Source organism: Triplophysa dalaica, chromosome 10 (assembly GCF_015846415.1).
Source record: "Triplophysa dalaica isolate WHDGS20190420 chromosome 10, ASM1584641v1, whole genome shotgun sequence".
NCBI lineage: Eukaryota > Metazoa > Chordata > Actinopteri > Cypriniformes > Nemacheilidae > Triplophysa > Triplophysa dalaica.
In genome coordinates this window covers 4,269,468-4,284,275 of record NC_079551.1, presented here as the reverse complement: position 1 = coordinate 4,284,275, position 14,808 = coordinate 4,269,468, and the positions used below count along the sequence as shown (strand labels likewise).

General features: G+C 36.9%; 1 protein-coding gene across 2 annotated transcripts; it reads right to left on the bottom strand.

Annotated features, from left to right (window-relative positions):
* Positions 1–2,892: 2,892 nt before the first annotated feature.
* On the bottom strand, positions 2,893–13,108 carry LOC130430787 (uncharacterized). Of its 2 annotated transcripts, none has more exons than XM_056759941.1 (7): positions 13,057–13,108; positions 10,348–10,671; positions 9,057–9,392; positions 8,580–8,693; positions 7,400–7,732; positions 5,364–5,480; positions 2,893–4,057 (listed from the first exon to the last, which is right to left on the bottom strand). In XM_056759941.1, exons 2-7 carry the CDS (start codon positions 10,625–10,627, stop codon positions 3,873–3,875), a joined length of 1,365 nt encoding a protein of 454 aa, XP_056615919.1. In that variant the 5' UTR covers positions 10,628–10,671; positions 13,057–13,108; the 3' UTR covers positions 2,893–3,872. The 2 variants fall into 2 exon arrangements, with proteins under 2 accessions (XP_056615919.1, XP_056615918.1); XM_056759940.1 differs by lacking the exon at positions 13,057–13,108 and adding an exon at positions 11,636–13,024.
* Between the last annotated feature and the right edge of the window lie 1,700 nt (positions 13,109–14,808).

Sequence of the window (14,808 nt, the reverse complement as noted above, 5' to 3'; positions counted from 1 at the left end):
ATATATTTGACCCACAATAGTTTCATTTATAGAAGCATTGAGCCTATGGATAAAACTATACATTAGATTTCTTAGCAGTGCTTTATAAAGTGATTACTCTTACACTCAAACATTTCACTACACTATGACATCTATATCATTAGTAAGATTCTCATTACATCATTATAATCTACTTGCAGCTTCTGTAAACTAAATGCTCTGTAGTCACACCACACATGGGCAGTTTAAAGTGTTGTACAATATGCTTTAAAAATTGACCTTCACCTCATCTGAACAGAAACTAACGTCTTGGCGTTGCAAGAGTTTGCACCACTTTTATTTCTTCTTGCGACAATAACAAGCTGATGCGACACCTTAAATGAGCAGTTAGCTGACTCAATAGTGTCTGTAGTAGCAGTAACTTGGTGATCAAATGCCATCGTCTTTAACTGAGATTGTGATTTTTCTGGACTGAAAAAAATGTCTGCGTAATTGCCGCATGAAGGAAATGAAGAGTCAAAATCAATCCCCTCGCTTTTCACAAACAATGAAAGTATCCAATTATGCCAGTTTTATTTTCCCACATGTGGCAGATTAGTTTTGTTATTTATTTGTATAGCTACTCCACAGGAACTGCCTGAGATGAGGTTAGGATGGTCAGTCAGTCCGTAGGCTCCCGCAGGGGGACGGGATTACAAGATGCCGCTGGACGTATATTCACTCGAAGAGCTGAGGAAATACAAATGTAACAACTTTGGCAACTTCACAACTTATTTGTAAATTCTAGCATCAACATTTTACAGTGTATAAAGACACTTTAAGGTTTGTAGATTTGGTCATGTTCTCAGGTGGTTAAGCTCCAAGGAAACACTGCAGTCAACGTCAGGTTCTCCTCATGCAGATGTCTGTAGCTCCATCTAGCGGTTAAACATGGAAACACACTGAAAACTATTTCTAATCATTTCTTACTGTCATTAAATAAATCAGTTTAAGATTTCTAATAAATGTACATCCTGTTTTTGTTCTCAATTTTCTGTATTGTCACAAAGATGCATTCTATCTTAAAACGAAAGCTTACACAGACCTGACTGAAACGCCTCGTGTAACCGCACCCCGGCGTATGTAGATCACTTCGTAACATGATTTGAGTTCCTGTCAGAACAATTGCTTTGGAACCTGATGTTAAGTGGGAAAGTGATGCGTGTTACAATCAAAGCTGTTCATGAAATGTATTCATTTAACAATTTAAGACATACTAGTCTTTAATATCATAGCTTTAATGAACATGCACAGACTGTTTGATGACCCAGAGATACTGATATTACAGTTGTCGTCTAACTTGAGACTCGATCAGTTGCGAAAATATGTTGCGAAACGTCACCTCCGGCCATTTGTTTGGGTCGACTCTTCCCCTCAACACGGCTCAGTTTTTCTATTTATCTTGCTCTGTTGAATGGGAAAAGTGATTGTATGTAGACCAAACTGGCTGAGGCCGTGCAACTCCAAGCCGCACTTCCAGCTTTAACACGATGTCGACCAAGTCTATATAGATGAGTCACTGTTCTTCAGGATCTGAAGAAGTTTCGTGGAGTGCTAAAGGGCTCAAGCTGTGAACTGAGGTGAGTAAAGATGGATTTTAGAATTGACCTCTAAGTCTATTGACTAATAGATGAGATATCATTCAAACTTCAGGACTTATTGGGTAAATATTGTATATTTCTTTAAAATGATTTCACAGTGTTATCTTATACTCCAGCTGGTCCTTCTGTTTTAATATTTGTTTATAATGTTTCCTCTCACAGGCTGGAGCGGTGGTTCTCATTCATTTTTGGCAACAGGCACCGTTTAATCCAAAACAAGCCAAAGGTGTCACAAATGAAATGATCTGATGAGAAAGATATGTCCAAATGAGATAGATAAAGTTCTGTCTAACTTACTGTTAAAAATAAATGAATGTGATAAAGACCACAGAAATGAAGGACATTATTATTAATTTGTATCTTAAAGAGGTTCATTTATTTAAAATGTAAATATTGTGAGTGTTTAACTATTAACTTTATGGGTAGTTCCCCAAGCAATGATCACATGAAGTATTTCATTAAAACAGGTAAAAAATAAGTTCTTGCATTTTGAAACAATACAATGACATTGATCTATTTGAACATGTGTCGGTTATTTTTTATTCCGTTTAAGACAGATCTAACATTTATTTTAGTCTAGGACTAATTTTAAACCCTTTAACACCCCATACAAGAAACTTTTTCATAAGTCAACCCGTTCAGGCTGATCACGCATTTAAAACTTACAATTTTAATTCGCACTCTTATTCATCAAATATGTTTTTATGTGGAAACTAAAGAGTTAACACAAGTTTTGAAACAAATTCAATCATAAGTGACCTTCTTCTGGGGTCATTTTTTGTCCAGAGCGCCCCCTAGTGACAGATAATTAAACTAAGGAGATGAAGAAGCGCAACATATTGTGATATACCAGTAAACAGAACATGTTGTAAGACTAGTTTTTATTTTCTTGCAGCACGAGCATCAATAATACACCGAACATGTTTAAAAAATAGTGAAACATTGTTCAAAAAATGCAAAGAGTAACAACGTGGTAAATGATAACAAACACAGAAGTTCTTGCTCTACACATTTAATCATGTAACACAAAGACCCACACATTTCAAGTAAAGTTTTATTAATTTACTAATCATGACAATTGAAAATATTGTTTATTCTTTCAGTTACACATGTCAAAGCTGAAAACAAAACTAGCACATGTTTAAAACAATATTTATAAAAAAGTGTTCATCCATTAAACTGATCAGGCACAAAGGTGTATCAGAACTGTTACATGTACATATATGACATCTATAAAGATGAGATTCACACCAAGAACACCACAACAAAAGTATTACTTCATCAAATTTTTTATTTTTGTACAAAAAAGTATTAAAAAGAATATTATGAGCCGTTTGTTCTGTCACACGTCCCATAGTTTGGTCGTTTCCATCTTGTTTTAGTAGTTGCATATTACAGTTAATATTTACAAGAACCTCTTATGACACAGTGCTGGAAATAGAAATAAACTCTATACTAGTTGTCTGCAGAACATAAACACTTTTCAAAACTCCGTTTTTTTTGGAAAGACATTGAAAGTGTAATAACAGCTTATTTTGTGTTAAAAGAGAAAGGTTTCAGTCAGACTTACAAAAATACTGTAACAGTAGTCAAAAAGTAATAAAACAATACATTATGACAGACTACGCATTAAAAACTAAAATATTATATATATAGATTAAGCAGTAGCTTATCCAGATTTGTCTTCTCCAGAGAGCGTGCAGACACAGGCTGTGAGGAGTGAGTGTTAAATGAAAAACTCTTGAGTGGAATATATGGACAAATGATTTGAAATGATTCATGAAACTGTTCCGCTGGTTTCCTCCAGTGTTCAATAAATGCTTTGAAAAGAATCGACTCAAAAGAATCATTCACTCAGGGATGAAGGAACGTCACGTAGTGTAATGAAGTAAAAGTACAGATTTCTTTAAGAGAAACACTCAAGTAAGAGTAAAAGTACACACTTTTCCAAACGTTTCATACAGACGGTGGTGCTCGCATCTCGAGGAGAATAACAACTTATTGATATGTTTCTCAATATTTGGTTGTGAGTGGTGCAAAGAGTTTTCTCCGGCGTGAAGCAGCAGAATTTTGTATGCACGTCACGGGGACTGTGAGCATATCTTGCGGTGCTCACTGTCACGCTCAACTGCTGAACATGCTGTGATTGGCTGAAATTATCACATGGTGTGTGCGTGTGTGGTCAAAAACATTCAAGGCTTCATTAAAACCACATCCTCTAGCTCCATAACGAAATGTTCTGCAGGTAAACATTTAATCCTGACTGGATAATCCACAAAGAATATCTGAATTAAAACATGTTGCTTCCATCGAGACACGCTGCTTTAGATGATGGAACAGAAGTGATGTTGAGCATCTATCTTCTGCTTCATTCAGTAAAGGATTCACAACTGTTGGGGAGTCATCTTCTGCTGATCCTGCTGAATCTGTCACAACATCTGTTTAAAAAAACATTTACTTCATGAAAAATGATGGTTCAGTCAAATATTTAAAGGGGCAGTTCATTCTGTCCTCATTTACATATAATCATTTAGCACACGCTTTCATCCAAAGCGACTTACAAAGTAAGAGAAAACAATCAGCTCTCACTCACCTTCATATTGTTCAGTGCAGTATAAATATCTTTGTTCTGCTAAACACAAAGGAAGATATTCGGAAGAAAGTCAGTAATCAAACAGATTTGACCCCCATTGACTGTCATAACATTTACTTTTCCTACTATGGGAGTCAAGGAGGTCCAAGAACAGTTTGGTTGTTGACATTCTTACAAATATCTTCCTTTGTGTTCATCGGATCAAAGAAATGTAAAGAAGTTTGTAAAGCTGCTCTGAAATGAAGTGGTTTATTGAAAAACAAAAATGACAGAAGCTAGACATCAACGGTATTATCGTTGTCAATATGGATGTTTCTCTTAAACAAACACATGGATTCACTTCAGAAGACCTTTGTTAAGACATTCGAGTAGTTCTTGTTCCATAGAGGCATTTTTTGGAGCTTCAACACCCGTTAACTCCCATTCTACCACTTGCAAGTAAAATGATAAGTGATATAACTCAGACTGCATCATTCTTCAAGAAGAAAGTCATATTCACTTGGGATTCTTTGAGGATGAGACTAAATATAACGTTTCTCTTAAAAAGTGCAGTGCAAGAGAATTTAAGCAAGCGTTGGTACTGATCAATTTTAATTAATAAATTCACTACGCTATGTTGTGATGTGTATGCAAATAAAACCAACCCAAACCAATGATCTTTTAAAACAATAATCAAGAAAATTTTACCATTTATAAAGAGACGCAAGTAGTGTGATGTGTTTCTTTGCTTACGACACAAGTGTCTGACTCTTCCGTATTTATGCTGGAGAGTTTGAAGTCAATTCCCAGAGATTTCATCATCACATCAGATATAAAAGACTCAACACTCATTGACTCCCATATTAGGATAAAGCACAATGGCAGTCAAAAGTGCCTCAGAACTGTTTGCTGTCCCTCATTCTTCAAAATATCTTCCTTTGTGTTCATCGGAACAAAAAAATGATAAATAAATCCTATTATGGCAGTCAATGAGTGTTGAGATCTGTCTGGTTATAAGCGTTCTTCAAAATATATTTATTTGTCTTCATCAGAACAAAGATATTAAAACACATTTGGAGAAGTCAAAGGTGAAACTGAATACAAGTAATATTAATACAACACTTCATATAAAAACATGTCATTCTCATCACATTAACTTGAGCTTTACTTACACCTGACATAAACAGTAGATGAAGCATCTGCTCTCACATCACCAGTCTCCCTTTCAGTAACATCAATCTCTGGAGAAACAGAATCTGCCAACACTTCTGCTTCTGTCCTCTCTTCATCTACAACAGCAGCACATAGAAGAGAAAAGAGAGAAACACATGAACATTTCTAATATCACAAACAGGCATGTCATATGTCATTCAAAGACATATTTATATTTAATTTGTCAAAAGAACTTGTCAAAATGATTTGGAGCATCCCGTTACCGTGTGTCATTTGTTTAGAGAGTGGGAGAGTTTGGGAAGAACCAACCTACAAATGTAGCGACATTCCAAAGACTTTCTTTAAGGGGGTGGGGGGTAAATGCTAGTTCATGTATTCCGACTTCTTTACAGCGATAAAATCATAAATCAAAAAGCTGTATCTGTCATGAAACGTGCGGGGAAAGAACCCAAGTGCAGGCAGCGGGGATAACAAAGAAGGTTTTTTTTTAAACAATAAAACACAAAACAAAGACCCACGGTGGGGTAAAACAGGAACGGACAATAATATAAAAGCACAGAACGAAGACTGACTTAACACTAGACTGATAAACACTTGACTTCCTAGACATGACAGGATAACAGAGACAGGAACATGAGCACAAGTAACAGGTAATCCAGACGAACAATGCGTAGATGCAGGCAAACACACAGACAAATGTAAATGTTAACGCAATGATCGACACAAGACAATGAAACATGAGGACTATTTAAAGGGGAGCAAACCAACAGGGAACAGGTGTGAGGCATGAACTGATTAACAAGCAATAACTAGACCAAAAGGCGGGAAACACAGAAGAGACACGAGAAAGCACATGGCAGGCCAATATATAAACAAAGCCATGTCTTTCTCACAAAAAAACCAAGGCAATGCCATGACTCCACCGCAAGACCAAGAATAAATATGACATGATGGTGGAATCATGACAGTATCTGCCTTATATATTGATATATGTTTTGCATTTCAGTCAGTGAAATAAGTATTTGATCCCCAACAAACTAGCAAGAATTCAGGCTCCACAGATTGGTTATGTGCTTATATGGAGCACAGATTAGTCCTGTCACTTTAAGACAGAACTCCTACATCAGTTTTTAATGTATATAAAAGATGCCTGCTAACAGAATCTGTATCTTTCATTCAACCTCTCCACCAGTATGGTCCAGACCAAATCGGTTTGAAAGGATGTCAGGGACAAGATTGGAGACCTGCACAAACCTCAAATAGGCTACAGACAGACGCTTGGTGAGAAGGAGACAACTGTTGGTGGCATTATTTGGGAATAGAAGAAATACAAAAAAACTATCAATTGTACTATTGCCTAGACTTCCCCAATGCGGTAAAGATGATCATGAAGCTTGTTAATCATTTCAAGACAGCTGGGACGACAGTTAACAAGCAAACCATTGGTAAAACATTACACCACAATATGTTAAAATCCTGAAGCACCAGCAAGTTCTTCCTGCCAAAAAAGGCTTGTCTGGCTCATCTGAAGTTTCGCAATGAACATAAAAATGATTAAAATAAAGGTGCTGTGAGATCAAAATGGACTCCAGTGTTTTGCTAATAATTGGGTTTCTCCACCAAGAACAAAGCAAATTTTTGCTCGGGGATCAAATACTTAATTCACTGCTGGAAATGCAAATCAATTTATAACCTTTAAATATATTTTTGTCTCCCAGATTTTTTATAATCTGTCTCTATCAGTTAAAATAAATCTATCATAAAAATTATGAATAACCAATGAATATGTTATAATCTACTGCCATTCAACTTCTTCAACACAGTATTTCAGATCACGTTGTCATCTCAACACTCTCCCTTGAAATGTATATTTTGTGATCATCGGAATGAAACCTTGCTACTCCATTTTTGCTTTGCGGTTCTTTTTTTATAAATCATTACTATTGTTCACCCTTCATTTTTGTCCTTGAGTTAATTGTGATGAAACAAAGAAAATTGAAGGTACGAGTTATATCAATAGACTCGAGAGTCTTACCTGTGACAATAACACTGAATTGATAGTATGATGGTCCTCCACCTGTGATGAACTGAAGGAATGATTTCAGTCGACTGCTGCTGCTGATCTTTACTTTATACAGTCCAGCGTCTTCTGTTCTGATGTTTGTGATGATGAGAGATCCAGTCTGATCATCCACCTGCAGTCTGTCTCTGAGTCTCTGTTCATCAGTAAAGAGCTTGTTGTTCATACTGAATATGACTATCACTTTATCTCTAAAGCTCCACTCGATCACATCATCAGACTGGAGTTCAGTGACATCAGACTCAAGAGTGACAGAACTCTTGTTCTCAATCACTGTCTTTTCTTTAACTGTTACAGCAGCACATAGAAGAGAAACACAAGAGAAAGAAATATGAACATTATAATCCAGTCAACAGCTAAAGATCATCTACATTGTCTTCAGAGTTTTGACATGCAGGAAATGTGTGACCTGAATGTACTGTAAGGGTGTGTTCACATATGCAATGCTTGGTTCGATTAAAACAAACTTTGTTGATTGTTGTGTTAGTGCGGTTTATTTGTGTAAGTGTGAACGCTGCCATATGAACCCTGGTGTGCACCAAAGAAGCGGACCGAGATCACTGGAAAGATGGGTCTGGGTACGCTTACACACAAACTATGGCGATTGGTTATCTGATTGGTCAGATGGTCTAGTCTGCTTTGATTTGTCTATTCATATGGTCATTCATTGCCATTTAGATTAGATGGATGGATGGATAGATGGAGGGAGGGATCAGAAGTTAGACATAATTAACATTGCATATAAGAATTTATAGTCTGTTTAATATTTGACCTGTGTTGTCTCTCCTTTATCTCAAATGTGTGCGAGTGTGTATGTGTGTGTGTGTGTGTTTGTGTGTGTGTGCGTATGTGCGTGTGTGTGCGAGTGTATGTGTGTGTGTAAGTGTGTGTCTATGTCAATGTGTGTAAGTATGTATGCATATTCTGTGTGTGTGGAGCATTTGAATGTCTGTCTTTTGTTGTTTTCACCTTTTTCTTGTTTTTACAGGTCTATATGCCTTTAGTTCTTTTTCTTGTATTCAATGTGTCTCATGTACAGCTGCTTTGTAACAATGAAAATTGTAAAAAGCGCTATATAAATAAAGTTGATTTGAGATGGATAGATTATTACAGTATCAGCTGAATTGAAACTCACCCTTTTGTTTCTGAAGTTCATAATTAATGCGGCGAAAAACAATCCCACCAACAACAATACATAGCAGGACAACAAACACTATTCCAACTACACCTCCTGAAGATAGACCTCTATCTGTAATGATAGAGAGAAACACTCAAGATCACATCAAACACACACATATTCATGTCAGTTTAAGACAAACACAAGAAATGTAGTTATAGTTTTACAATAGTTTCTACAGTAAAAAAGTTTCAGTGACCCCTGCATGTCATGTGCTGTCAGGTGAACAGGATACAGATGTAGATACTTAAAATAAAGTGTGGATGTTCTTCTGCAGAGGCCTTTTGTTTAGCTCATGATCCCTCTAAATAAACTCATATTCTTGACTATCATGTGGATGTTTAAAGTGCAATAAACTCAAAATCAAGAGTTGAATTCTTAAACTAAATGTTTCACACACAACTGATATTAATATGAGAGAACTGAGATACTCACCACTGACAGAAACACTGAATGTCTTGTATTTTGTGTCTCTATTGCTGCTGATCTTTAGTCTATAAAGTCCAGTGTCTGTGGTTTTAGTGTTTGTGATGATGAGAGATCCAGTGTGAGGATCCACCTCCATTCTGTCTCTGAATCTCCCATCAAGAACATCATCATATATTGAGCTCGTACTTTCTTCTTTATCATGTTTAGCTATGAGAACACCATCATCTCCAAACCTCCACAGTATCAGATCATCTCTCTGTGTTTGGACATCAGTGTGTAGAGTCACAGAATCTCCCTCAGTCACTGACTTCACATCACCAGCACTGACAACACTTGGAGCAACTACAAGATGGACAGAGATCAGCGTGAGATCAGAACAAAGACATTTATTCAGATTTGAACAACTAGAAGGCGAGTAAGTGATGACAGAATTTTCATTTTGGCAGACGATGAAGCAATTCGTCTGTTAACATGAAGCCTAGTATATTTGAGTTTAATTGCTTTGAAAATATGTAAATGAGAACATTTCAGCTTATTGGGCTCTTAAATACTATTAAAATACAGTATGTGACAGTTCTCAGATACAGACGTGCTCAACCTTCACAAAAAAAGAATGCACAATTTTTCCTAAAATAACCATGAACAAGTAATTCCCAGTTGGCGTCGGTCATGGACCAGTGTCCATTAAGTCCCTGGCCTTTGTACACACTGCCCGTCGCTTCTACTGATCGGATGGTTTAGGGAGGTCCTCGGATCGGCCTCACCGGGGCTTCCTGCGGGCCCTGGCTAAACGCTGAGAAGACGATCGAACTTGATTATGAAGAGGAAGTAAAAGTCATAACAAGATTTCCGTAAGTGAGCCCGCGGAGTCGCAGCTCTATGCGTTACTAGTAACTTCCGTGAACTATTGAGAGCCTCCATGAACCACCATTGCTGTGAAAAAACTCTTCCATTAAGTCAACGGAGTTGATCTCTCTCTCTCTCTCTCTCTCTCTATCTCTCTCTGTAATATAAGCAATAAGTCATCTCTATCATAAATGATTCAATAGCTTTTCATTTCATCTCTCTTCAGGAGGAATGAAGCATTATTTGGTGAGCTGTAAGGATACTCACAAATTTGAGCACGTCTGCATGTCAACACTCACTTGACTCTTAGCGCAATAGCGACATGATGACATCACACATATGCAAATGAGATCAGTGAGAATCGATTCTGAATTACATTTTAAGGGACCAAAGATTTTTCGCATCACCTTAACTTCATTTTAGTTTGTAAAGTGAAAACAAAACAATGTACCTGTGACATTAACTCTGAATCTCTTGTATGTTGTTCCAGCTCTGTTGATCTGTACTTCATAGGGTCCAGAGTGTTTGATTCTCATGTTTGTGATGGTGAGATCTCCAGTCTGAATGTCTGTATGAAGTCTGTCTTTGAATGGACCATTATATGCGAAACAGTTTTTATCAATATCAACTAAAAGATCCCTGGATTCACCTTCTCCAAACCTCCACAGTATCACATCAGATGTCTGTATGACAGTGAGATCAGTGTGTAGTGTGACAGAATCTCCCTCCATCACTGACACTGACTTCACTTCATCTGCATCAACACTAAACACACCTGAACAACACAAACACAAACAGTAGTTCAGACATTAAATCTGTTCGTACACACACATCTCATCATCAAGTCTTATCAAATATTACTAAATAAAGAATCAATTCTTCTTCAAAACCAATTAAACAGAACATTTGTTTTAATCAGTCGCTTCTGTTTTTAGAACAGCTTGTTGCAATACAGAAAAGTTGCTGTGTGGTGTTCTGCATCTCTGATCAGTTAAAAAACCCTTCATCTTAAATTAAGAAAGTATATTTAACTAAGAGCCTAAATTCTGCACCGTGGATCAGGGGCAAGGTGAAGTCCCGGGCCACAAGGGGGCGACTCAACGTATGACCCCAACCTATGCCACACATGTTGATCCCGTGCAACCCTGAACATAAAACACTTTCTTGACTTCCTGCCAAATAAATACACCACTCCATTGAAACAGCTCCTTTATTTAAAAATAACCGATTAAGGCAAAAAATACTTTAGGAAATGGGCAATAAATAATTTTATATAGTCATGAACTTGTATGTTTTGGTGAGAGAAGTTGCAGTATTTGTACAAAGTCCCCGTGTGTGCAAATAAACTTTGCACTAAATAAAAAACACTGAAAAAAACGTGGACCGAAGCGAATAAATCAAATAATTGATCCTAAACTCTCACGCCGTTTGCAGGTCACTCACATAATTGCCGTAGTTTTAAGACACTTTGTCAAGTTGAGATAATGTCCATTTTAAAAAGGAGCTCAGCTCAGTTTCACAGCAGTCGACCAATCAGAGGATCACACGCATGACAAGTTCAGTGAGATTTTTTAAAATAATAAGTTTGTACATGGTAATAATTTTAATCAAACGATAACAGAGACCCCTGTCTTAGTCCGTCTCTGTCTAAAGTTAACAATGTAAACTACAGTATGTATTCATACACTCATTCAGTTTATAATGTGAAAGTGTTGTTCAGATTAAAACAAATCACTTACCGCACACGAGTAATAAACACACAATCCTGATCTTCATTTTTCTGTTTATTCCTTTGAGTACCAAATGATTGAATGGAGATAATCCGTTGATTTTATGAAACTATGTAGTATTTGCACCTCTGAGGCACTCACTCACACAGCCTGAATAACACCACACGCTTCTACTTCCTGTTGACTTAATTACAAGTCTTCGCTCTTCAGTTTAAACTGATGAATAAAAATGTGTCTGTAGATCCTTAATTATTTTGCCGTCACTGCTTCAGAATCAGGTGTAGACACAGAATAACGCAAAATAATCTACTGGTCACCAATACTTTATACACACGTTCTCACTACATGCTGCTCTAATGTTGATAAACACACAAGATGTCACATTTCCGTTCTCTGAGCTCAGCTTTCCGTTTGACGCTAGTTTGTGGGTTTTGACTTAAAGGGATACAGATACCTCTACTGGGCATGCGCACTAAAATACCACATAGTTTTTATCTCTTGGTAGTTCTTGGCATATGTGAAGGTTACTGCATAGTCTGCATACATCTGAACATCAACATCTTTACATGCCTCTGGTAGATCATTTATATACAATGTAAACAGCATTGGACCAAGTATGAAGCCTTGGGGGACCCCGACTGGACATTCACAGAATGAGACACATTGCGTTCTACTGGACAGGTTTGATTTTATCCAGTTGAGGGCTTGTTCAGAGAAATTGAAATATGTTAATCTAGATAAAAGAACTTTGTGATTGACAGTATCAAGTATCTGTTTTAAACTTTAAATAATCAACCGATTCATCCGACTCATAAACAATTAATTTAGTTCACTTAAACATGATGAATTAATTAAACATTCATCAAATAAAACTTCATTAATTACAGCAACAAAATCAAGTAGGATAAAAAACATTAAAGAGCAAATATTCCTTGATATTTAAGGTCCTATTTTGGTTTATGGAGTGTCCAACAACAAGTTTACACACAAGATGTAAAAACATTATTAATGTATGAAATATAAGTTACATGATCTCTTAATATGTACTTTTTAACATCTATGGCTGCTAAATTAATCACACTTGTCATCATGGTTAAATTGATCTCTATAGTGTTATTGTGTAATAGCAAAGGCAGCGATTATGTTTTTAGCACAGACTGTTTGTGAAGCACAGCTCTGTGATCTGAAGATAATGCTGCGCCATCTAAAAACACTGCGTGTTTGAGTAGCTTATAAGATAGATAGAAAATATAATAAAAAAATAAATTAACTTAATTCATCATTTACTCTAATCGTTATAGTGAATATTATTGTTACTTTTTTAACATTGTGTCAGTGATTTTTCGCTTATTTTGCATAGCAATTCACAGATTATTGAAAGGACTTGCTAATGCTAAGGCGTGTAATTGTAACGGGACTGTAAGTCTCACCTCGTAGGGAAAATTAAAACATTACCCTGGAAGTCTTAAGAGCGGAGGAATCTTACTCACGAGACAGCTTCCGCTTGACCCAGGAAGAGAACTCAAATGTAAGGAGCAAAATGGCGCAGCTCTGTTTAGCTCGCACGAGGCGCGCATAGCTAAATGATCTGGATCACAAAAAAAACGTCTTTCAAAAAACGAACTCTATCTCGTGCTCTCAGCCGGTCTCCAACACCGTTCTCTGTTGCTCTGATGCTCCTCCCTTATTTCCCAGACGTCTTTTTTATCTTTCCCCGCGCACGGCAGAGAAAAAAACCCTGTCATAATAAAAGTCCCATAGAGAAAAATACTCCCGTTACATAATGTAACCGATAAAGTTTTAGCAGACGTTTTATTCATCATCACAGAGTCAATCAGAGGACTTAACACTGGTAATAAGAAGGAGAGGAAGAGTGCGGAGAGGTAGGGCTGTTGGAGATGCAGGCAGGGCGAGGAGAGGCAGAGGAGCTAACGTTATCCGGGAGGACCACACAAGAGAGGATGTGAAAGCATTATAATATAATTTATACCTGATTTATGCAAATTATGATTGTACACATGATATTTCTAATAAAAAACACGACAAGTAAAGGTTGTTATTGTTCTTCCTCTTCTTCTGCGAATCCTTCTATGTAGTGGCTTTGCAAGCTGCCTCCAAAACACAGCCGAAGAAGAACGTAGTCCCGTGCATCCTTCGTTTTACGAAACGCACTCAGTTTGTCCGTGTACGGCTACTATAGAAACATGGCTGTGCAGTGTGATATATTACATGTAAGGGTGTGCCAGCGGTGTATATACATAAAATGGCTCATGTAAGGTAATATAAACATTTCGGTTCATTTTGTAAGGTATGTCTTCACCACTCACATCATAGTTTTGTATTAAATATTACATTTGGTTCCAAATTTAAACAAACAAAAAAAGTAATAGACAATAATCACAATATACTCTTTATCCAATCACAATATACTCTTTATCCATCGCAAACATAAAGAGTTACAAAATACAGCAATACCAGTGTCTTGACTGACACATATATTTGACCCACAATAGTTTCATTTATAGAAGCATTGAGCCTATGGATAAAACTATACATTAGATTTCTTAGCAGTGCTTTATAAAGTGATTACTCTTACACTCAAACATTTCACTACACTATGACATCTATATCATTAGTAAGATTCTCATTACATCATTATAATCTACTTGCAGCTTCTGTAAACTAAATGCTCTGTAGTCACACCACACATGGGCAGTTTAAAGTGTTGTACAATATGCTTTAAAAATTGACCTTCACCTCATCTGAACAGAAACTAACGTCTTGGCGTTGCAAGAGTTTGCACCACTTTTATTTCTTCTTGCGACAATAACAAGCTGATGCGACACCTTAAATGAGCAGTTAGCTGACTCAATAGTGTCTGTAGTAGCAGTAACTTGGTGATCAAATGCCATCGTCTTTAACTGAGATTGTGATTTTTCTGGACTGAAAAAAATGTCTGCGTAATTGCCGCATGAAGGAAATGAAGAGTCAAAATCAATCCCCTCGCTTTTCACAAACAATGAAAGTATCCAATTATGCCAGTTTTATTTTCCCACATGTGGCAGATTAGTTTTGTTATTTATTTGTATAGCTACTCCACAGGAACTGCCTGAGATGAGGTTAGGATGGTCAGTCAGTCCGTAGGCTCCCGCAGGGGGACGGGATTACAAGATGCCGCTGGA

Excerpts from the sequence above, each read along its gene's own strand:
- LOC130430787 (XM_056759940.1), bottom strand. The coding sequence starts at position 11,672 with ATGAAGATCAGGATTGTGTGTTTATTACTCGTGTGCG. Across the intron at positions 8,694-9,056 it reads ATTCAGTGTTTCTGTCAGTG|ATAGAGGTCTATCTTCAGGA; the intron begins GTGAGTATCTCA and ends CTATCATTACAG. Across the intron at positions 4,058-5,363 it reads ATCTACTGTTTATGTCAGGT|ATGTTGTGACAGATTCAGCA; the intron begins GTAAGTAAAGCT and ends TTTTTTAAACAG.